Genomic DNA, 23,918 nt, shown 5'->3' with positions numbered 1-23,918 from the left:
AAATATTCTACGCTATTACAAAGCTTCGGGAAGGGGGAGTACATGATAAAAACCGGGGGAGATGGAAAGTAAAAGTGCGAAAAATAAAGGCCCTAATTACTATTACATGAAAAATTTACTTGCAACCTATACATATTCTAGGATGTAAATGACGGAAAATAAATAAATGACATAGTTTAAATAATAGAGAGAAATTAAATAAAGATAGAAATTAAATAGCAGAATTTAAATAATTAAATCAATAGCAAAATTAAATAAACAACCATGCGCCAATCATAGAATATGGGATAAGGAAGAAGATCGCGAGGATTGGGAACAAATTGATGTTCAAAAATAAGTGAGATAAAAATCTAAGTTTAAAAGTTACTACAAAAATAAAACCTAATTATTAAGTTAATTGAAATTATTAAATTAAATTGAAATTATTGTAAAAATACCCTAAATTAGATATTAATCCTAAAAGCTAAATTAATTCATTTTATTAAAAAAAAGTTTGATTTAAAAAGGATTTGTAAACATAATAAAAAGGAAAAGAGTAAAAAAAAAATCATATAGATAAATATAAAAATAATCTAAAAACCTGGAATTTGGATCTGGTGCTACTAGTCCTTGAGAGTCTACGGTGGGGCATCACGTTTGGGACGTTGGATCGGTGCCACTAGAGATCTACTGGCGGCAATTTGGAGGTCTACCATGGGTCCTTATATCACGCAAGCACCTAATCTGCTGGCAAGTAAATTCAGAAAAAATATTGAACGTCCCTAGGATCGAACCCAGGTTCTATAGGACACATGCACGCACTGAGATCCAATTAAGCTACGCAAGATTAGTTGTTAATCTTATCCATCAAACAAAATAAATAAAAGAAAAAAAGTTAGTGGGGAATTAAAAGAAAAGTCAGAACGGGCCCACTGCCTTGCGTTTCCACCAATGGGACGGAGAGAGATTTGTTAAAAGGGTTTGACTGACCAATGGCAAGCATCCTGCATTGGAAAGAGAAACCTGGCGGTTTGACCGGCCAATAGCGCCGTGTAGATTGTCCATGCATACAGTTAGTGGTCCCAGGAACTATTCATCATCTTCCTCGGATTGCCTGCGGATTTACCCGCGATAGTAGCTACGACTTTACCTGCGGATTTATCCGCAGGTTCTTCTCCTTCCATGGACACAACTGGAAACTTGTGAAATCATGACAAAAAACAAACCAAATCCGCCCATATTACCTAAATAAGGTTCCACAAACTCAATGGAATGGTTAGTTTCATCAAATAACGCTCATAACTATGAGAACGAAGGTGCAAGTTCTAAAATCCCTAACAATGGTAAGTGGTTAGTTTTGCATTCACCTTCACGAACGATGGTCTTAACTGATTCATAACATGATTATGAACCTATAGATACTCATAGAAGTCATTTAAACAACCTGTATTAAACGTGTTAATTTTAAGAAGATGAGCAAACCGGTACTGTTCATGGGAGACATTCAAGGACACTTCACACTTCCAAGAGGATTGGCACGGGTTCCTGGGAGCTTTTTGAAGGCATTGGGACGATTGGGAACGCCTAAATCTGGCCGAGAATGATTTTTGTGCATGCCCTAGTTTCTTGGATTTCTTTAGAAACTTTTTAACCCTATTCTCTTGCTCTTTTTTTCTCCAAATTTCGTCCCCTAGTAGTAGCTGAGTTCATGCATATATATATATAGATATTATCATGGCAAACTATATTGGAAAGAAATCCTTTGATTGATGATTGAAAAATATTAGAAAATTTGACTTTATTTTGTATGAAAATTTTCTATATTCAATCAATCTCTTCCCAATCAAATATTTAATTGAATCCTAAGAATAATATTTGAATGAAAAGATTGGATCACATACCAATTTGATTTTTATTTTATTTTTCTTGATTTAAATTGAGTAAAAATAAAAAATAAATAAAATAAAAATTCAAAACCATGCTTGAACGAAATTCCCTGGCCCTCAAGGTATTTCTTGGGCCCTTATGTGATCCAAAACAATGCCCTATAATTTAATTTGCTATTTTTGATATTTTACCCAATTTATTTTGCATTTAAATGAATAAAATTCAAATAAATATAAGTAAAAATGCCAAAAATATGGGAATTGTTTTATAGGTCCTTATTTGGGTCATATATGTGTTTGAAGTCCAAAACCTGAGCCCATTAGTTCAAAACACAAAATTATTCAATTATGGTTTCATACACTTCTTGAAATTTGACCAACTTCTGAGCCTCATATCTCCTTCAATTTTTGTGGCATGAACATGTTATAGGACTTCTTAGAAAGCTTAAGTAGTCCTCTAAAATCTCCTTTTTGTTTCATCTTAATTGAGTCTACCATGTTCAAGTTATGAGCATTGAGAAAAAATGCCTTTTGGCGATCTTTTAGAAGGAACTATAATGTATTAGCTCATATCTCTCAAATGAAGCATCTTTGGACTTGGCTTGTGAGAGACAAAGTTGTAGAGAATGCAATTTCCTTCAAATTGAGCTTTGGATGGAAATTTTTTGATGTTCCATGTGGAAGTTATGGCCGGTCAAAGTTCAGTTGACTTTCTCCTATGAAACCCTAATTTAGAAACTTGGGTTTTTGACGATTTCTGAGCTTTCCTTGATGAATCATGATCAAACATTGATCAAATGATGAATCTAATATTATAATGTTGATGTTGACCAAAAATCAGGAATTTTGACTGTGATTTGACCATAGTTTGACTTTTAGGTCAACTAGTCGATTATTGACTATCTGAGCTTCTATCCGGGCAATCTTTTGAATCAGAACTTGAAGCTTTACATGAGGATTCTTTGAAGCATATGAGAGGTTACGCGGTCCACTTTAATTTTCAGAATTTGATTTTACTTTGAAAAGATCAAAACCCTAATTTGAGGGTTGTTATTTAGGAGAGTGTACACTCAGTCAAATTTTGAGCTCCTGTTATTCAAATGAGCTTGAGTGTAAAGTGTGATGGGAAAATTTTGGGGTATGACACACCACATTCAGAAAACCCAGAAATACATATGTCTGAAAGCTTAAACATATCAATATCCAACTCAAGTTAGGCCACAACAAGAAACTAACCTTATTATAAATCATATGAACTCCAATCAGCTGTGTATCTTCAAGTACCTAAAATATACATAAACATATAATTTAAGCTTGTTTTGCTATATATAATTTATTTTTTATTGGTGAACAATCACATTCATAAGAAAAGGTCATATAGTTGAAAAACTTAAACAAATATAATAAAGTGTCGACACTGGAGACCGTTCCTTTGGGAGTTCAAGGTACTATTATACTTTTAGAATAAATTGGGCAGGATATAATCATATCCCCCATTTGAAATCTAATTTAAAATTAGAAATATATGTGCATGTTGTGTTACTAAATGGTGGATATACTACACTAGTATATATTTTTTTAGTCATGTAAAAACCAAGAAATTTTACTAAATGTACTTCTCATATTTCATGTTTTGACTTTCACCCCAACTAATTAACATAAGAGAATATAGATTCAATACTGTTCTTTTATAATTTTTGAAAATAGATCTAGCAATTACAGAAATGTTGAAAATGGTAAAACACGGTTTTCATTATTTCAAAAAATGCATTCTTCCTAGCTCTCTTCCATCTTCTCTCTCTATCACAATTATTCACTATGTGAATCTTCAATATTCTTCTTAATAATTTAAAATGAACATATATTTTAAAAAATGAATCAACTAATATTCACTCTCACTTTCTACCATGTTTCACACACATGATTACTAGGTTCTGTATCAACTAATATTCACTCTCACTTTTGCAGGATGAGGATGTAATTAAGATCTCTTTCTGGATTCTGGAGTTTTTTAATTAGGGAAGTGACTAAGTGTTGTGATCATGTTAAATTTGCATGCTTAATGCAAAAATGTAAAAATTATATATATTTGAAAGATAAATTTTATAAAATTGTGTGTTTGTATTATGATTGATGTAATGTTTCAAATATGAGTTGAGTCATGATTTGGAGAAAGACTAAAAAGTGACCCAACTGTAATTTTATGCCTCCACGGGTTTTCTATGATTTCAGTTGATTTTGTTTTCCCTAAAATTTCTTAACTTTCCAATGAGGAATAGTTGAAATTTGAAACAAGCCACAGGTTTGGTTCATATTTGTTAACTATGAGGTATAACCATACACTTAAATTAGTCCAGGGTATAATGTAAGAAGCTTCATCCCAGGCTTCAGTAATCACGCGTGTGAAACATGTGAGTAATAAAGAAGAGAAAAATGAATCAACTATGAATAGAAATTGTTTTCAGAATGTATCAAGAAACAAGTAGATGAATCATGAAACAAGTTTCAGAAAAGCGAACTTACCGAAGAGGGGAATCGGGTTGTCGGACTCGAAGACGGGTTGTCGGCGAGGGGGCCGCGTGGAGGCGGAGGACGCACGAGTTTCGCGTGGAGGCGGAGGTCGACGGTGAGGGGGTCGCGTGGAGGCGAAGGTTTCACGGTGAGAGGAGTCGTGTGGAGGCGGAGGTCGCACGGTGAGGCGGAGTTTTGTCACAGTCGCGTGGAGGCGCAGGAAGGGAAGAAAAAAAGAAATATGTTTTGTGAGTGAGTGAGGCTAGGGTTTAGTTGGAAATAGTGGGAGACTTTTCCCATCGGGTATTATATGGACCGATGTAACAGCCCTTTCTGATAGACTTTTCCCATCGGGTATTATACTGGGCGATGGGAAATCTCTTTCTGGTAGACTTTTCCCATCGGGTATTATATGGCCCGATGTAACAGCCTTTATAAAAAATTTAGTTTTATTTACAGTAATGCCACCGTGTATTATACTTTTTCCATCGGGTATTAAATGGGGCGATGGCAAATCCATTTTGGTAGACTTTTTCCATCGGGTATTATATGGCCCCGATGTAAAAGCCTTTTTAAAAAATTTGGTTTTATTTACATTAATGCCACCGTGTAATAGATTTTTAATTTTTGGGTTATATTTCCCATCAGCTCCATTAAATGTCTGATATAAAATTCTTTGACATATATTTTTCACATCATTTATATTTATACCTGATGTAAAATCTTGTAACCAAATGTAATATTTTTAGTAGTGTTTACAAAGCTTTTCAAAAATTCTACTCCCATGTAATTTTTAAGATTTCTCAAATTAAAAGTATTTTGTATTATTGATAAAGAAGGTACTAAAGATCAATTTATTCATGAGAAAGTACATGTCGTGGAAGATGAAAAATTTAACAAATCCAATTATATAGACATAGATAATGAAAAGGTTCATGAAAACAATGGAAATGGATAAAGAAAAAGAAAAAGAGAAAGTTGCTTCCATTGTGACAAACTAAGACATTTTAAAAGTGAATATAAGTTCTTGAGAAGGATGAATAAAGAAAAGAACTCAAGTGCACAAAAGAATTATCTTGTTGCATATAAGAGCATCTTTAGTGAAAATAAATTAAGTGGGTAATTTAAGATATTTTTTGTGGGTTCAAAGTGATTTCTAGGATTTAAAAAACTTATAGTTGATATGAGTAGTTCTTACTTTAATGATGATTGTTTATAAAGAATTAGAACTTGATCTCACATTTTATATTTTTAATTTTTAATTAGCTTTTATTCAAGTTAATAGTAATTAAATTATTTTAATTAAAAAGCATAAAAATATTAATTATTTTTTGACAAAAAATATATTAATATTTAAAACTGAAAAAAAGTATTTTAATAAATTTTACCTAAACAAGTTGTAAATAATAGTAAATATATATTATTTTAAAATTAAAAATGATACAAAATGCACAACAATAATACATAAAAATAATTACATTTTGGTTAAATTACAATTTTGGTTCCCCTATTTTCGTGTTTTCACGATTTTAGTCCCCCTATTTTGTTTTTAAATACTTTTGGTCCCCCATCTCCACTTTCGCTACAAAAAACGCTTTCGCTTATGTGTCACTTTTAAAATAGGTTTTTTGGTTCTCCATCCTCACTTTTGGTCCTCATCCCCACTTGAGGATGAGTTATGTATTTTAAAAAGTGATACATAAATATTTTTTGTAGCCAAAATGAAGAGGAGAGACCAAAAATGTTTAAAAATATAATAGGGGGACTAAAATCGTGAAAGCATCAAAGTAGGGAGACCAAAATTGTAATTTAGTCTTACATTTTTATAGGAATATAAAATAATACATAACAGTGAGCAAGAAATTACATTTTAATCGAAATACAAAATAAGAGAAAAACTAACTTTCATTCTTCTCATGTCAAATATCTCCCAAATATGCTCGACCAAGTCTGTTTGATGAACATATGTTATCCTTCCAAACGATGCGATGATTTTGCCTTTGATGAACATATGTTATCCTTCCAAACGATGTCATTAAATTGGGATCAGGATCATGTTGTTGTAACTTTTGAATAAATGTTTGTTTTACTATCAGGGAATAAAACTTAAATTCAAAATGATACAACACTAAGGTTTAAACACAGAACCTTTCAATCATGGATCAACTCCTTCACCAACCGAAAAAATGCATCCCTTGTGTTTAGATTTGAGTGTTAAAACATTATAATCATTCGCTTTGCAAATGCAAAATTTAATTCAAAAGTTGTTTCTCTTCATCAAGTGTGCAAACTTCTCTATAAATAGAGACACTTGGAAATCAGAAAACATACACGAAATACAACTTGTTCTAATCCATTTTTCTTACATTGCAATTGTTCTAAATCATCCTTCATTTTATTAATAGATGAGTGAAGTGTAGGAAACATTTTTTTAACCTATTATCAAAAGATAAGCTTAGCGTGTTTGTGCAATTCATATTAAGATATTCAAAGTAGGGCGAATTGCATATGATATATAATAATAAGTAGGTAAAATTGAACCTATAAGTTAGTGTGCATTCACACACTTTAAATTTTGAAGTGCGATCTTCATCAACACCTTTTTTATTTTAGTGCTGCTACATATTCCCAACAACCACAATATCCAACAATCTTTAGGTTCAAGTATTACTTAATATATGGTTGCGTCACTCAAATAAATAACATTTAATTTTGTGATATTGGATAAATTTGATGGAGACAACTTTATCCGTTGGCAAAAAAAGATGAAATTCTTGCTTACAACTTTGAAAGTGGTATATCTTCTGAATACAACAAGACCAATAGAAAGAGAAGGAGAAACAACCGGTGAAACAAGGGAGAGTAAAAAATGGGACAAAAATGATTACGTTTTCATGAGCCATATTCTCAACGGTATGTCAGACTCCTTGTTCGATATCTATCAAAGCAATCAATATGTAAAAGATCTATAGAATAAACTAGAGTCAAGGAACATGCAAGAAGATGCTATAAGTAAGAAATTTGTTGTTTTCCATTTCAATAATTATAAAATGGTAGATAATAGACATATTATGGAACAATTAAATGAAATTGAACATATTATTAATAATTACAAACAACATAATATGCACATGGACAAAACCATCATTGTGTTTTTGAAAATAGACAAACTCCCACCTTCATGGAAGGATATAAAAAGGACCCTGAAAGATAAAAAGGATGATATGTCTATTGAGCAATTGGGTAATTATCTTCGATTAGAAAAAGATAAGATACTAAAGATCAATTTACTCATGAGATAATACATGTCGTGGAAGTTGGAAAATCTAACAAGTCCACCGATAATATGGACATAGATGATGAGAAAGTTTATGACAACAATGAAAATGTACAAAGAAAAAGAGGAAGTTGCTTCCTCTATGGCAAAGTGGAACATTTTAAAAGTGAATTTAGGTTCTTAAAAAATATGAACAAAGAGAAGGACTCGAGTGCACAAAAGAATTATCTTGTTGCATAGAAGTAACTTCTAGAAATTACTCACTTTTAAGAATGTGTATTCGATGTCAGAAAATGTTATAATTAAGTTTGTGTTGTCTGTAATAAAGTGTGAATTTATTTGGTTTGTATAATCTATTGTGTGGTATATTTATGTAAGAATGAGTTTTGTATTTATTTATAAAAAATTGAATATGAAATTTGGTTGTTAATATTTTTATAAATATTTATCATAAAATATTGAATTTGCCTTTGATAAAAGTTGTGACATAAATAAATATAGTTATAATGAGTTAATTATGTTTGGGACTAATATCATTTGATTTATCTTTAAAACAAAACATGTTTTCTTCTTTAATAAATCCATTTAAGTGTTATGACTTAAAATGCAAATTTATTTAAAGTATAATGATTGATAATTGTATAATAAATTTCAATTGTGTGCATGTATGTTTTGTATCTCATGTAAATGATAAGAGTCTATTTAACATAATTAAAGTAATCTACACTTACATCATTCGAAGTGATAAGAGCTTTAACTTCTCCTACTTTGAATACTCTAGAGATGGAGGTCGCTAATTTAAATAGAAAAGAAGCCTGAAATTTCATCAAGACTTATCGTGCTACTTACGCCTGGGATACGAGTTATGCCGAGGTTAAGGATCATCTGTCGTGTGGAGTCCATTCGGAGGGTGTCAGCTAACTCAAACCCTTCAAGATCTTTCTGGCTGATGAGATACATTTAATAGGAGTTACATTAGTGGAGTCGGACGATGCGAGCAAATATAGTTGGGAGGATTCCAAGATATTGGGAACTCCTTCATTTTTAAATGATCCAGTGGCTCTGAATGCGACTATATAGTAGCTGACCACCCCTCTAACTAGTCAGTTCTCCCTATAGAATCACACAAAAGGATATGTAGCAGCTTCGAAGAGTGCTATATTTCTTTTCTTGAATGTTTGTTCACCCGTGTAAATCTGTGGTTGCCTTTATCCAAGTTTGAATTGCAATTGTTAAAGTATTTGAAGGATGTTCCCTTGCAGCTTTATCATAGTGCTCAGACTTTTATAAAGGCATTCTAATTATAAGTCGAGTATCAATCTTGAAAATCCTACTCTCGGCTGTTCTTCCATATTTTCGCTGTAATACACACCTCTAGGTATAATATCTAAGATCAATGGGTTATCGTGTTATGCCAAAAGTTCCCCATATTTTGTCCTTTTTTTTTTAAAGTTGGAGCAATTTTTGAGGGGAGCTTCATGATGGCGAAGCCCTATACTCTAGAAGCCCATTCCACATTCTGTCGTGTTTCTGCTGAGTCTTCTCGTTCTTGCTCAGACGAGTTTCAAATACTTTGAGCTTGAGACCATTTCCACCGTGAACCTCATTCATATGTTGTTCATCTGGACTCTCTCACTCCTAACGAGGTTGTGTTGAAGAAAGATTTGAAGACTTTTTACTAGAGTCTTGGCAATGAGGAGGGGCGTGGCCATACGAAGGTGAAGTCTTCTCTGTAGAGGAAATGGTTCACTGATACCCGCCCTATCGCGATCACGACCAGTAGTTTGAAGAGGAATTATATTTTTGTTGAGGGTAACAACACCATCCCCTTATAATTTTTTAAACATGGATAATTGATATTTGTAGATAAAATTAGGAGTGTTCATGGGTACAGGTAGGGGTGGAAAAACGGGTCGTGGTCCACCGGGCCGGCCCGCGCACCCGCCAAAAAATGGCTGGTTGGGTTGGAATTTTACGCCCGCCGCTCGCCAAAGCCCGCCCTGCCAAAATCCGCCGCCCGCCATAGCCCGCCCCTCCTTCAAAATTCACTTTTTTTTAGTTAATTCTAGTAATTCCAATTCTTGATGGTTTATTTTATACATTTATCTATAAATATATGTAATATTTTTTTAAGTAAATTTGTTAAAATGTTGCTTTTATAAAAAATTGTTTTAAAAAATAAGTGAAAAGTTTAATTAAAAAGTAAAAAAAGCCTATTAATCTATTAAAAAAATATAAATAAAAATAGGCGGGTAAGCCCGCCGCCCGCCAACCCGCCATCTTGGCGGGGCGGACATGACTTTTATGCCCATTTTACTTGACAGGCATGCCCGCCACGCTCGTTTTTTTACGGACATAAGGCGGGGCGGACGGCGGGCGGGGCGGGCGGCCCGTTTTGTCATCCCTAGGTACAGGCCAACCCACAAACCTACTAACCCAACCTTCATTTTTATCCAACCTAATCATGTACGAGTCCAACCTAATCATGTACGGGTCAAACCCAAACCAATCCATATAAATCTATTGCTATTTGGTCCAGGTAGCAGGTTTAATATTTTAAATCCACAAATTTGCAAACCTAACTCATTGAGATGTCATACTATTTTTATTCTATTTTTTATTATATGAGAATGTCATATTTATATGAGAATGTGAGAATGAATCTGAACCATTTGATTTTAAAATAAATGATGGAGATCAGGTGTGAATCTCTTTTTTCTCTCTCCTACATCATTTATTTTAATAATGGAGGAGAGAGAAATAAAGATTCACACATAATCTCCACCATTTATTTTAATGTAGTTTTAATTAATTCTAATTTTATTATCATATCAATAATATAGCATATGCATCACAATCAAACTAATTATTAATTATACTTTCATCACAATGATTAACATTCAATAACTAAAAAAAATCTATAAAAAAACTAATAAAAACATTTAATAAATAAATCTATATATAATTTTTCAATTTCCAATTCATATGATAAAAAAAATCTAAAATTATGAGATGGAAAGAGCAATATAATAGCATTATTACGAAACGTGGGATAGGCAGTGTTTGTGTGGCAATACCGGAGTATATCGTTTGTACTTTAGCGTTATTCCGATTTAACAACTTAATTTAATAATTTACTTGCTTTTTCATTTTCGTTTTCAATTTCTCTCTCTGAATCGATCTTCACGGCCTCGCTTCTTTTCGATCTCTCCCTCCACGAAATTAGGGTTTACAGCAGCACCTCCTTCAGCTTGACCTAGATTTCCCAGATCCACCAACCTTCGTCTTCTTCTACCTCCCACATGTTTTGGAAACTCGCATCTCTTTCTGCTTCCTCTCCCGTGGGTTTTTCCTTCCTCTTTGCGCTTTTTTCACTTTAATTCCGCTACTTCAGTTACTTTCCCGTTTTGAATCTATCTCATTTATTTTTCCATTGCTTTCTATGTTTTGTTCCTAATTACCAATTTATGCGTTGTGTTTTTGGATAATTATGCTAATTTTGCTTATTGCGTTATGTGATTATCTGATTATCGCAATTTCTGTTGTTTGGATCGATTTTACGTGTTTTAGGTTTTTTAAACTGTGTTATACAACTGATAGGCGAAAATGGCCTTAGAGCTAAAGAAATGGTGCTTATCAGAAGGATTGAAGTCCTTAAAGCATGTAAAACTCGCTCACTGCCGCCTCCTCCGCCTCAACCTCCACCACGACAACTACCTCCTCAACACCATCCTCCGCTCTTCCTTAAACTTCTCCAACACCCACTACCCAATCTTAGTTTTCCATAAAACAACCTTAAACCCAAACACCTTCCTTTACAACACCATGATTCGCGGCATGGTTTCAAACGACCGTTTCCTTGATGCTGTTCAGTTGTATTCCTCAATGCATAAAGCTTCCCTCGTCCCTGATAACTTTACTTTCCCTTTTGTCCTCAAAGCTTGTGCAAGACTCAACCTTTTTCAATTGGGTCTGAGTGTTCATTCTCTTGTGATTAAAACTGGTTTTGATTATGATGTTTTTGTGAAAACAAATGTTGTTTGTTTTTACTCTAAATGTGGATTTTTAAGTGATGCACGGAAGGTGTTTGATGATATTGCTGATAAAAATGTTGTGTCTTGGACTGCTATTATTTGTGGGTGTATTGAGTTTGGTCAGTTTAGGGAGGCTGTTGATTTGTTTAGAGGGTTGTTGGAGACGGGGTTGAGACCGGATGGTTTTGTTATTGTTCGGGTTTTGCGGGCTTGTGCGCGGTTAGGGGATTTGGAGAGTGGGAGGTGGATAGATAGGTGTATGAGTGAGTGTGGTTTGTGTAAGAATGTTTTTGTGGCTACCTCTTTGGTGGATATGTATGCTAAGTGTGGGAGTATGGAGGAAGCGCGTTTTGTGTTTGATGGAATGGTTGAGAAGGATGTTGTTTGTTGGAGTGCTATGATTCAGGGTTATGCATACAATGGGATGCCAAGAGAGGCACTTGAGTTGTTCTTTGAAATGAGGAAGGTTAATGTGAGACCTGATTGTTATGCCATGGTGGGAGTTCTCTCTGCATGTGCGAGGTTGGGAGCGTTGGAGTTAGGAAATTGGGCTAAGTGTTTGATGGATGAGGAGGAGTTTTTGTCTAACCCTGTGTTAGGTACTTCCTTGATTGACTTGTATGCAAAATGTGGAAGTGTGGAGGAGGCATTGAGGGTTTACAAAATGATGAAAGAGAAAGACCGTGTTGTCTTCAATGCTGTTATTTCTGGACTGTCTATGTATGGACATTTTGGGGCTGCATTTGGAGTTTTTGGGCAAATGGGAAAGTATGGAATTCGACCGGACGAGAATACTTTTGTTGGTTTGCTCTGTGCGTGTACCCATGCTGGTCTGGTTGATGATGGTCGTCGTTATTTTAACAGCATGAGTCGTGTATTTAATGTGACTTCTACCATTGAGCACTATGGATGCATGGTGGATCTCCTAGCCCGTGCTGGTTTGATGGTTGAAGCACATAATTTGATCAAGGGTATGCCAATGAAGCCTAATGCTATTGTTTGGGGGGCATTGTTGGGTGGATGTAGGTTACATCGGGAAACCGAATTGGCTGAACATGTGCTGAAACAGCTCATTGAGTTAGAACCATGGAATTCAGGACATTATGTTCTGTTGTCAAATATATATTCAGCAAGTCATAGATGGGACGAGGCAGAAAAAATTAGGTCAACATTGAATGATAAAGGGATGCAAAAGTTACCAGGGTATAGTTGGGTTGAAGTTGACGGGGCTGTTCATGAATTCCTTGTTGGAGACACTTCCCATCCATTATCACAAAAGATATATGAAAAGCTTGAAAGCTTATTGAAGGACTTAAAAGAAGCTGGTTATAATCCAACCACCGAGTTTGTACTCTTCGATGTAGAGGAAGAGGAGAAAGAGTACTTCCTTGGCTGTCATAGTGAAAAATTAGCTGTTGCATTTGCACTGATCAGTACCGGTGCCAAAGATGTGATTCGTGTTGTTAAAAATCTTCGTGTTTGTGGCGATTGTCACGAGGCAATAAAACTCATTTCAAAGGTTACAGGGAGAGAGATAGTCATTAGGGATAATAATAGATTCCATTGTTTCAGTAACGGTGCATGTTCTTGTCGGGATTATTGGTAAAACTTTGGTGTATTTTGTATTCTAAAGTTAAAATTCATAGTTCGCTTCACTTCAAAAGTTGTCAACCTTTATGTATAATCGGGAGGGGATGAATTAAATCTGTGACATCTTGCACCTGCCTTGAATATAGTGGAGATTGAAAATAGTTTTGCTGCATTTGGATGGAGAAATGGCCACTTATTTAATGCATCTGCATACCTAACTTCATAATTCATCCCATCCCTCAATTTGAAGCATCAGAATGTGCCTAAAATTGAACTGGGAGAGGTTTTGTTGTCTTTCAGAATGCAAATTTTCTCCAGGTCTGTAATTGTAAGTGAGCACGTGAATTACATATTTGCTCACTATTTTTTCATTCAGTATGAACCTAATTAGTTTGATGATGTGGAAAAACTTTGCAATTGCATGACAGACATATTAATCGGGTGGAGAATATAAGCATAGTTTTTGAGATCCACTGTATATGCAACTTAGATCAGTCAGCTATTGGAGTTCTAGCAAGAACGGCACACATTTTGTAGCAAGGTGTGTTTGTTATCAAAACAACAATGTTATCATCGGCGACAAGTAGTATAACCAGGTATCTTTCTTTCTACAACAAACACCTTTACATTCAACTTTGAAAACCGACATGGACAGCAGATAAGTAACGGAGGAGTATTCGTTAGTAGTAATTACTCTTCTCATTGTATATTTAGATATACAATGGAGAATGAAATAAAATTGAATAAAGGAAATAGTTGAATAAAACCTATTACTGAATTGGCTGGGAAAAGAAAGTGGAGTATTATATGTAATTTTCCATCTTATACATTCTACGCTGTTTTAAACATTTTGATTAATAGAAACGGTTGACATTCTATTTATACATTCTGCCAAGTATCTCCTAATCAAAGGATAGGATTTGGCGCCTCAGACGAGTGCAACGGTTGTGGTTATGTTGTTTCTGAGCAAGATAAGTCAGATTTGACGAAGAAGATGAAGATAGCAATTAAAATCATAAAATATTTTTAGTGACCGATTCTTTAAAAGTTTTAGGATGTCTCTCATTCTTTAAAAGTTTACTCTCTTTTTTTCAGGATTTTAATGTACAAAACATAACTTTGTGTCTAGTGGGGTTTAAAACCACACTCTCAAGGCTAAATAGTGGTCATTTTACCAACTGAGATGCACTTAGTCTTGGTTATTTTTCCCAGAATGTTTATTTACCAACATTGTATCTTATTTGTCTTGATGTTGCAAGAGATGAAAAAGATACAATTTTTCCATCTTTCAGTTCTCCAGAGAACATTACCATGACTAAATTTTTTCCAAGGTGCACCCTCTAATTTTTTGGTTAAATTTGTTCTTATGCTATCTTCACACCCTTGTATTCTATGGCTAAAACTTCTTGTAGGAGGATGTTATCATCTCTAAAACTTCACTTTAGAAGTAAAAAAAAAAAAGACCAAAAATGGAGATGCAGGGGATCGAACCCTGTACCTCCCGCATGCAAAGCGGGCGCTCTACCATTTGAGCTACATCCCCATTTTGATTTTTTGAATAAAAATGGTACATTAATCGATTAGTTGGAGCATGGTGCATGTGCTTATGGTAATACTATATTTGAATTAGGATGCTGATGTTGGTTATAAAATTGTATTAAGCTGCACAATTTTGTAGCCAGCAATTTGATTGATTTTTTCCTTGCATAATTTACAGCTCCTCGTCTTTACTGATTAATAGTAACCATAAGGAACAATATCATATCATTATTTACTTTATTGTGTGAAATTTAGGGAAGTTAGAATTGAAAGAAGAAACAACTATAAGAATGGCAAAGACAGATCGAACAAGGATCGAAGAATCAATAAAGTGGTTGTTCACGGTGTGCACAAAGAGGTATATGGAATTTGGAGAATCTTTTGCGAGCAAAAGGTATATGGAATTTGGTGGCTGATGGCTATACAGAGAAAGCAGAAGGAGCTGTTGCATCTGACGCCCAACGCAAAATCCTTGAGAATCTCAAGATGAAGCATCATCGGGTGAAACATTGCCTATTCTAGGCGATTGATGGAACTGTGTTGGAACGGATCTTGGATAGTCGAACATTACCTAATACAGGAGTTTCCGTTCACCTCTTGTATTGTCTCTGATGCACAGCCAGTACTTCTAGCAGTAAGCTGCTCAGAAGTTCTTAATGGATAATTCCTGAGCTGGGTATATTTTTGAATAAATCATTTCCCAAGTTTTTTGTATAGCTTTTTTAATACTATAGTTGCATTAAACTACTAGACAGACTGTATTTCTTGATCATCTTTGATTGCTTTTTTGTTCCTGTTATGTTTAGATTTATTAAATTAAAAAAGTCACAGCTTGTCTGGGTTGTTCTGCAATTTAGAGCCATTTATAAATTTCATGTCATGCATTATTGACATAGGATCAAAATTGTTTTTTTTTACTTAGATAAAAAAATGTTAAAATCATGGCTCTTTGTGTTTATATTTTTTGTATTTCTCCATGTAAAGCCACCACTCACTGGATTTATTTGGAAAGGTTGAGTTTATCTTTAACATATGCTGGCAAAGGTTGAGTTTATTCACTGCATGCTACAGCAGGACGTGAAATGCGACATCATACCCTTATAATATATAAATATATGTGATGCCATTGCCATATATCATCATACAACATTGCAACTGCTTTCTTACACTATGATACCAAACTATTTACATTTACAAACCAAAACAGAATCCTGAAAATGCCATTGAAACCATGAAAAACTCTCTCGAAAATTGTGTTTCACTAAAACCGTCATACATTCCAGCTTTTCGCTCTTGAGGAGTCTCACCATTATCTCTGTTTCTTCCATTTCTGAAAAGTATAAGATCTGTACTGATTTAAACAAAATTGAAAAATGAAGTAAAGCGAAATGTCAACTCCGCAAAGCTTTTGGTTGTTGTGGTGCAGCACTGAGGAAAACAAAGATATTACTATTTTGGTTGTTGTGGTGCAGCACTGAGGAAAACAAAGATATTACTATTTTGGTTGTTGTGGTGCAGCACTGAGGAAAACAAAGATATTACTATGTAGTCACTTCGCTTTATCGATTTGGATTTTATCATTGTTGTTTAGGTACTTAGAAGGTATTTTATCATTGTTGTTTTCTAAATCACTACTGCATGGATTTGTGATGTATGCATGTTAATATAACTATTTTTCTAGAAGGGATACATGCATGTTAATATCCGACCATTTTGGTAGCAGTGGGTCTTCCATCTGCTTCCTTTTTCACATTCAAATACCATGCATTGTGGCTTATAAAGTTCCACATTAAAATTGCATAAACAAATTAAAGGGTTTATAACCATTTCTTTACACAACTGTTTGTAAAGCATCAAGTATTGGACTGCTCTTGATTAATTTATAAATAAATTTACATAATAGATTAAATATAATTATTAAAAACATTTATTTATTAAAAAAATTTAAACAAATTATTAAATAAAAATAAACAAATAAAATTTAACAAATTCATATAGATTAAAAAGATTTTTAAAATAAAATAAATATTACGTGGACTGTCACGTCTAAAAAATGAGAGAATCTTTGAAAACATGTGGCATTTGAGGGGTTTATTAACGAAAAAAACTTTATCAAAGAAGTGCACTATATTTTATTGCTCATTATCTCGACCGACACCTTAATGAATAATTTTACTTTTTCTAAGTTCCCACTTGACACGCTTTATGAATTATTGCAATGTGATAATTGTTTTTATGCTATAGATGTGTTGAAGTATACGGTCTTAAACCCATTTTAGAATAATCCTACGAACATCTCTTTGTTCTAGTCGTTAACTACTCGTATAGTGACTTTGTTGAAGCAGGCAAAATAGTCTTTAAGTGTGTTTGAATTGTGGTGGAAAGAATTGATTCTAACATAATCGAGTTTGGTAGAATTGATTTATGTTTTGATACATTTATGTAAAGATGAGTTGAACAATAAATTACACTATAAAAATCATCCATAATCTATTCTGGATGCATAAGCTACAAATTCTAGATTCAAATAAAATAAATTTTGGAAAGAAAATCAATTCTACTTTTGCCTAACCAAACATCTTAAAATTATCCAGAATCAATTATACACCTTTAAAATTGCTTTTGGCCTTTAAAAAAAGCCTAACCAAACATGCATTTTGAACATTTTAAAGTGACCTTTACGGATGGTCAACAAATTCGACACTTAAAGAGTTTTTTTGAGAAGGGTCATTGTATTTGTATCTCACAATAAAACATCGGGGCAAATGCATATATTACTTAAGAATGAAAATAACTCGAGCTAAGTTGAACTTGATACAACGCGAATCAATAAGAATTGATTCAACTCAAAATATGTCTTGAGTTTTTTATTAAAAAAGAAAAATTTCCAACTTAAAAAAAAAATTAGTTGTTTCGGACAAATCTTCTTACAGTACTTCTCTCACTTAATAATTGTCGTATACAAACAAACAAAAAAAAATTGTCTAAAAGAATATCAATTATAATTTCCAATACATCACTAATTTAATTTTTAATTGTATTTTTTAATTAAAACTACGAACATTCTTATTCTCCACTATGTATTTTTGACGATAAGATATATTAATAGCTAATATAAATAATTAGATAAATATATAATTCTATTTTATTCATTGTTTGGTTAGTAGGAAAAAAATAAGTTTCAAGTAATGGCCATATAATTTACTCTAGGCACGAAGATGAATTTTCTTAGAAAACATCGTGGAAGCAAAGCATCTCAACAACACACACAACGACCCAACTCTCTCTATCCCTCATAGTTGAATTGCACCACCAATGAACCGCTCTATCTCTCCCCCCTCCGATCCTCCTCCCATTCAATTCAACTTACCACCGCTCTCTCTAAGCCTCTTCGACGCCGAACCATCCACACTCCAACAACCAAACGGCGTCGTTCATGGATCCGCTCCTCCACGCCACTCCGAACCCTCAACTCCTACCAGCAGCCATTTCGCTGCCGAAAGAGGTAGCAGCAGCAGCACCGCCACAAGCGTCTCTCATGAAATTGAGGAATTGAATATTCACGATCCTCCACCCGCTCCTAACAATTCCAATGCTGCTTCGTTTCCTGGTAAACGACATCTTGATGAGGTACTATATGTGTTAATTATTCGTAAAATCGCTTTTGAAAATTGTGCCCTAGGACTATGATGCATTGCGCTGAATTTACCTGTAATAAAGTGCAGGATGATGGTTCTACTTCATGGAGGAAAAGGAAGAAGCATTTTTTTGTTCTGAGTCATTCTGGCAAACCAATATACTCTAGGTTAGTGTGTACCAACTCCTCATGTGAGCTCCCCTCAGTTTCTGTTCTTGTATATCTATGATTTCTGCCTTAAACTTGTGTATGGTTTCTCTATTTCTTGTTTCACACTTTTGTTTGTACCAGGTATGGAGATGAGCACAGGCTTGCTGGTTTCTCAGCAACTTTGCAAGCAATCATTTCCTTCGTTGAGAATGGGTATTGTAGCTTGCTTTGTTCTGGTTATAATTATAGCCTGATAGATTTTAATCACAAAAATATTCTTCAATAAACTTTATTACATATTTGAATGTAATTTGAGAAGGATTGTTCAAATATTTATTTCTATGTTTTCAGGGATGACCGTGTCAAATTGGTGAGGGCTGGAAAACATCAGGTCTGATCACACATTTTTCTCTTGTAAAAGTTTTTGCTCATAGATATATAGTTTTATTTGCGTATTAATTCCTAATAAGCAGCACTTCAAGCCCACAAAACTAGTATCGTGTTATATGTAGCACCGACACCTATGAAAAAAAGTGTCTGTGTACTTGTCAGTATCAGACAGTTGCACCGGCACTTGTGATAATATTTAATTTATTAGTTTTTTCAAATTATTACTGGTTTCGCCGTGTCAGTGTCGGGGTCAAATTCGGGGTGTCCGTGCTTTATATTGCACAAAGATATTCTGATCCTTGCTCTACTTTTAAGTATAAAGTAGAAATACTGGATGTATATTTTGCTTTTGGTCGCTGAATTTCTCATACTATGTTCATTAGTGATTTTACAGAAAGAGGATTTTATTTATTAGGCACTTCTGAGCAACAATAGAATGATTTGGTATTGTGAAATCTTAATTAGTTTAAGTTATGGCACAGGTGGTTTTTCTCGTGAAAGGACCAATCTACTTAGTATGTATCAGCTGCACAGAAGAGCCTTATGAGTCCTTAAGAGCGCAATTGGATCTCATTTACGGCCAGGTATAATTAAGCTGGATGGTTGAGTACACAAAAAATTATGGGTTCATTTACTTTCTCATGATTCCTTCATCTTCATCTTCTGTGTTTCTCGATTAACTATTATATCTCTTTGTTAATCATTCAAATAGACTAGTAATGGTGTGACAGTTTTATGATACATCCATAGTTTTTATACATATGCAGATGATTGTTATATTGACAAAGTCAGTAAACAGATATTTTGAGAAGAATCCAAAGTTTGATATGACGCCCTTGCTTGGTGGAACAGACACTGTCTTCTCTTCACTAATCCACTCTTTTAATTGGTTTGTTTCTTTAATCTGGGAAGTGTGTATTAGATGCTTTTTTGGTTGTTTGTATGTTTTTCCTTGGTCATGTGAGTTGCAGAGGTTGTTCATTTGTTTAATGTTTCTGGTTTCCTATAACCCTATGCTATACCTCAGGAGTTAACATTGTTATTTGTTTGATCATATCAGGAATCCAGCTACATTTCTTCATGCCTATACATGTCTACCTCTTGCATATGCAACAAGACAAGCTGCTGGTGCCATTTTGCAAGATGTCGCTGATTACAGTGTTTTGTTTGCAATACTGATGTGCAGACACAAGGTTTAACACTATACTTAATTTGTTAAATCATATGCAGACATAAAATGATAAAATAACTCGTTAAAGGTTGAAGGCAGGTGATCAGTCTATTTGGTGCTCAGAAAGCCTCTCTCCATCCAGATGATATGCTGCTACTGACCAACTTTGTTATGTCAACAGAGTCCTTTAGGCAAGTAGGACTGGCATTATTTTATCTTTCTGATTAGCATCTCAGAGATGGTTTGATGGCATAGTTTTCTGTTAGTACAATCTATAAGACTCTATGACTTGTTTTGTTGATCCTATGAGCAGCAAAACTACTTTTTTTTTGCTCCGTTGCAAGTAGACTTACTGGCTTTCTCATACCATTTTACACTTTCTCATTCTCTTCTTGAACTATAATCATGCAGGACCTCGGAGGCATTTTCCCCTGTTTGCTTGCCAAGATACAATCCTTTGGCATTTTTGTATGCTTATATCCATTATTTCGATGTGAGTGACAAGTGCATAAACAATTTGTATATGCTATAACATTAAGTTCCTAAATGACAGTCTTTTGTATAACTGGCAGGATGACACATACTTGATGTTGCTGACAAATAATTCTGATGCATTTTACCATCTTAAGGACTGCAGGTAAAGGATAGTTTGATAGTATGACCACTGCTGTTGTTCTGTTCATTATTTCTCATTAAAAAAAATAGAAGAGGAAAAGCATAATGGTTCGCTAAGATTTGGGTCTCTTATGTACCATATTTTTCATGCATGGTTCAAAAATTTGCCCGGCAATTCATAGGATTCGTATTGAATCGGTCCTTTTGAAGTCAAATGTCCTTGGTGAAGTTCAGAGATCCTTGCTTGATGGTGGAATGCATGTTGATGATCTGCCACCCTTATTCCATTCTGGATCATCTCCTCATTTGGGTCAGCATAAGCCTCAACCAGATTCTCCTGAAAGATTGAGAGAATCGAATTCTGGTGTTGGTGGTGCTGCTGGTTTGTGGCATTTCATATATCGCAGTATATATCTGGATCAATATGTATCTTCCGAGTTCTCAGCACCTATTAACACTCCTCGGCAGCAGAAAAGGTAGTAATTTTATAGAAACTTGTTTTTTATGCTGGTATGGTACTTTTCTTTTCTTTTTCGTGCATTTTTGTTCTTTGTCTAAGTATATAACTTGCTTTAATTTTTTCAGATTGCTTAGAGCTTACCAGAAACTTTTTGCATCCATGCATGATAAAGGAATTGGGCCACACAGAACTCAGTTCAGAAGGGATGAAAACTATGGTAATTCTTATTTTAATTCATAGTTTGCAGTATTATATAAATGGATGTATGATATTAGGAGTGTATTTTTACGAGTTGACGCAATTCTTTCTGTTCTTTTTGTTCTTATGAGGAATGAGTGTGGATCAAATGTTTCTCTTGGTATTTGTTCTCTACTTTAATTCTTGATGTTTCATAATGAGTGATTCCTTTGAAAAGTTGGCCCCTTGTTTTTCACAAGGTGCATGCAATAAAAGACAGGGAAATGTGTATTTTTTTGTGATGTAAAAAATCAACTCAGATCCTGAAAACTAAACTCTTGGATGATCTACATCTTACCCCTCAACATAATTTACCTTCTTTTGACTTAGAGCATCTTTATTGTAAGATTGTAAAAATTTATACAAACAAAAAATAGCCATTCTTAATATTACTGTTGAATTCTTTCATATATTAATTATTCTGTCATTACATTTCATTGATTAAAATATAACTTTTAATGCTGTGAAATAATTAGTTGCCTTTGTTTATATAGTGAACAGTGAACTATAGTTACAGCCATGTAAGCTTTGTACAAAGCTGGTGAACTATATAAAGAATCTCTTTCTTAGATCACTTGTGCTAAAGTTGCTCTTAGTTTCTTTGAGATATAAAGTGTCATTGCATTTGCATGCTTCATTGAACAGTGATCAGACTAGTAATATCATTTTCAATTGCAGTTCTGCTCTGTTGGGTAACACAGGACTTTGAACTTTATGCTGCATTTGATCCCCTTGCAGACAAGGTATCTTTTTAATTGCCTACAAGATTTCTCAGTAATTATATTTCTGTACTAAATTGTAAATTTTATACTATCAGTTAATATCCAATAAGTAGCACATTTACTGCTTGGATTTGTTTTTACTTTTTCTGCACAATGATCTTATGCAGGCCATGGCAATAAAGACATGCAACAGGGTATGTCAATGGGTAAAAGATGTTGAAAATGAAATATTTTTGCTAGGAGGTAACCCCTTTTCATGGTGATTTGATTTCCTATCACATACTGTAAAACATGTAAGAGAAAGTTTATTTAATGATTTTTTTAGAGTTTACTCTTTCTTTATCATTTTCATGAATTTTCTATGAAAATAGTTTGGATGTAAAATTAAATTAGTGTATTTATGAATTTGTTAAGTGTCAATGTTATAATGGCATAATCAGGTGTGAGAATAGAGGAATTAAAGATGATAACATGATTTCTGCAGCTACATTAATATGATGACTTTTATTTGAAGGAGCCCATTGGAAATGGAATAGATGGTTATTTATAACATGTTTGAAAAAGTAGTTGTTTTGGACAAATCTTCTTATAGTACTTCTCTCACTTAATAATTGTCGTATACCAACAAAAAAAAATGTCAAAAAAATACACTTTTAATTTCCAATACATCTTTAATTTAATTTTTTTTAATTGTATATTCTAATTAAAACTATAAACATTGTTATTCTTCACTTTGTATTTTTGACAATAAAATATATTTATAGTTAATATGAATAACTAGGTAGATTTATGACCCTAAACCCATATTAATGAACTTGTAATGGCATATGATGCTCCAATCTATTTAATGTTCATAGGGATAAGGTGCGTTCAACTTTTATTTTCTTCATTCATTGATGTACACATTTAATGGATTCGGTGGTTCCAATTTGTCAAAGATGCAATTAAACTTCTTTATGGCAATCTAGCTATATTTTGGTGTCACCAATTCCGGTAATTAAAAAAGATTATGCTCACCAACTCAAATCCTCCATAAATAAATCACATAATGTGCTTTCAATTTGAGAATGAGAATGACCATAATAGCCTTCCATTACCTCGTTTCATACTTTCATAATCCATTCCATTACCAAAAAGCTACACTTACACCTTTTTTGCTCCACTAAAACGAAATGCACTTTAGAATAAACTATTTTTATATGCTTTTCTTTTTAAATTATGTTGTCATTGTTTGTGTATTTTCTTTCTATCTTTTGGTATGTCCTTTTACATTTGGCATGACATGGAGCTTGTTATTTTTGTATTCATAGAGTAAATGACAAATGAAAGACAACAAATAGCTTCATTCAACTTTTGAAAAAAAAAAGAAAAGTGATTTTACTTTTTTAAAAATGAGTTTTATTAAAACTTATTCAAAAATAGTAAAAGTTATTCTTGAATTGATTTATTAATAATTAAGAATATTTTTTGATATTTAATAACCGTACATATTCATTAGAAATTTTAAGATGATACAAATTGCATATTTTTTTCAAAAAGATACATCTTTAAAATTATTTTTATGATAAATTATGATTTTGTTTATTGCGATTTTAAAAAAGATTTTAAAGCTTTAAATATTTTTGATAACAAACTTTAAATAAGAATTATTTTTGTTAATTTGTTCACCTACTTAGGTTGTTCCTTTTTCTTCACTTGGTTAGATCAATCTTTTTATACT

General features: G+C 33.5%; 2 protein-coding genes and 1 non-coding gene across 6 annotated transcripts; 2 read left to right on the top strand and 1 right to left on the bottom strand.

The window, feature by feature from the left end:
• The first annotated feature begins 10,703 nt into the window (after positions 1-10,703).
• LOC131626516 (putative pentatricopeptide repeat-containing protein At3g08820) lies at positions 10,704-15,668 on the top strand. 4 transcript variants are annotated; one of them, XM_058897344.1, is made up of 3 exons: positions 10,704-10,994; positions 11,224-13,873; positions 15,072-15,668. In XM_058897344.1, exon 2 carries the CDS (start codon positions 11,260-11,262, stop codon positions 13,291-13,293), a length of 2,034 nt encoding a protein of 677 aa, XP_058753327.1. In that variant the 5' UTR covers positions 10,704-10,994; positions 11,224-11,259; the 3' UTR covers positions 13,294-13,873; positions 15,072-15,668. The 4 variants fall into 4 exon arrangements, with proteins under 4 accessions (XP_058753327.1, XP_058753326.1, XP_058753325.1 ...); XM_058897343.1 differs by having other exon boundaries at positions 10,704-13,595; positions 13,706-13,873; XM_058897342.1 differs by having other exon boundaries at positions 10,704-13,605; positions 13,706-13,873.
• TRNAA-UGC (transfer RNA alanine (anticodon UGC)) lies at positions 14,748-14,820 on the bottom strand. The gene has a single exon. It is a non-coding gene; the product is annotated as a tRNA-Ala (tRNA).
• A 2,330-nt stretch (positions 15,669-17,998) lies between the features above and the next one.
• Positions 17,999-22,668, top strand: LOC131626500 (vacuolar fusion protein MON1 homolog). The gene is made up of 14 exons (XM_058897320.1): positions 17,999-18,446; positions 18,542-18,621; positions 18,745-18,816; positions 18,955-18,994; positions 19,476-19,577; positions 19,761-19,882; positions 20,054-20,186; positions 20,264-20,355; positions 20,576-20,657; positions 20,737-20,801; positions 20,962-21,255; positions 21,365-21,456; positions 22,155-22,219; positions 22,366-22,668. The coding sequence occupies exons 1-14, from the start codon at positions 18,132-18,134 to the stop codon at positions 22,459-22,461; spliced, it is 1,650 nt and encodes a 549-aa protein (XP_058753303.1). The 5' UTR covers positions 17,999-18,131; the 3' UTR covers positions 22,462-22,668.
• Positions 22,669-23,918: the final 1,250 nt, after the last annotated feature.

Source organism: Vicia villosa, unplaced genomic scaffold, assembly GCF_029867415.1.
Source record: "Vicia villosa cultivar HV-30 ecotype Madison, WI unplaced genomic scaffold, Vvil1.0 ctg.000301F_1_1_1, whole genome shotgun sequence".
Classification (NCBI taxonomy): Eukaryota; Viridiplantae; Streptophyta; class Magnoliopsida; order Fabales; family Fabaceae; genus Vicia; species Vicia villosa.
Note: the sequence above shows the minus strand (reverse complement) of the source record. Positions and strands in the feature narration are given on the sequence as shown.

Coding starts and splice junctions, on each gene's coding strand:
- LOC131626516 (XM_058897344.1), top strand. CDS start 11,260: ATGGCCTTAGAGCTAAAGAAATGGTGCTTATCAGAAGGATTGAAGTCC.
- LOC131626500 (XM_058897320.1), top strand. CDS start 18,132: ATGAACCGCTCTATCTCTCCCCCCTCCGATCCTCCTCCCATTCAATTC. Junction 18,995..19,475: donor TGAGGGCTGGAAAACATCAG/GTCTGATCACAC, acceptor GTTATGGCACAG/GTGGTTTTTCTCGTGAAAGG. Junction 21,457..22,154: donor CAGAAGGGATGAAAACTATG/GTAATTCTTATT, acceptor TTTCAATTGCAG/TTCTGCTCTGTTGGGTAACA.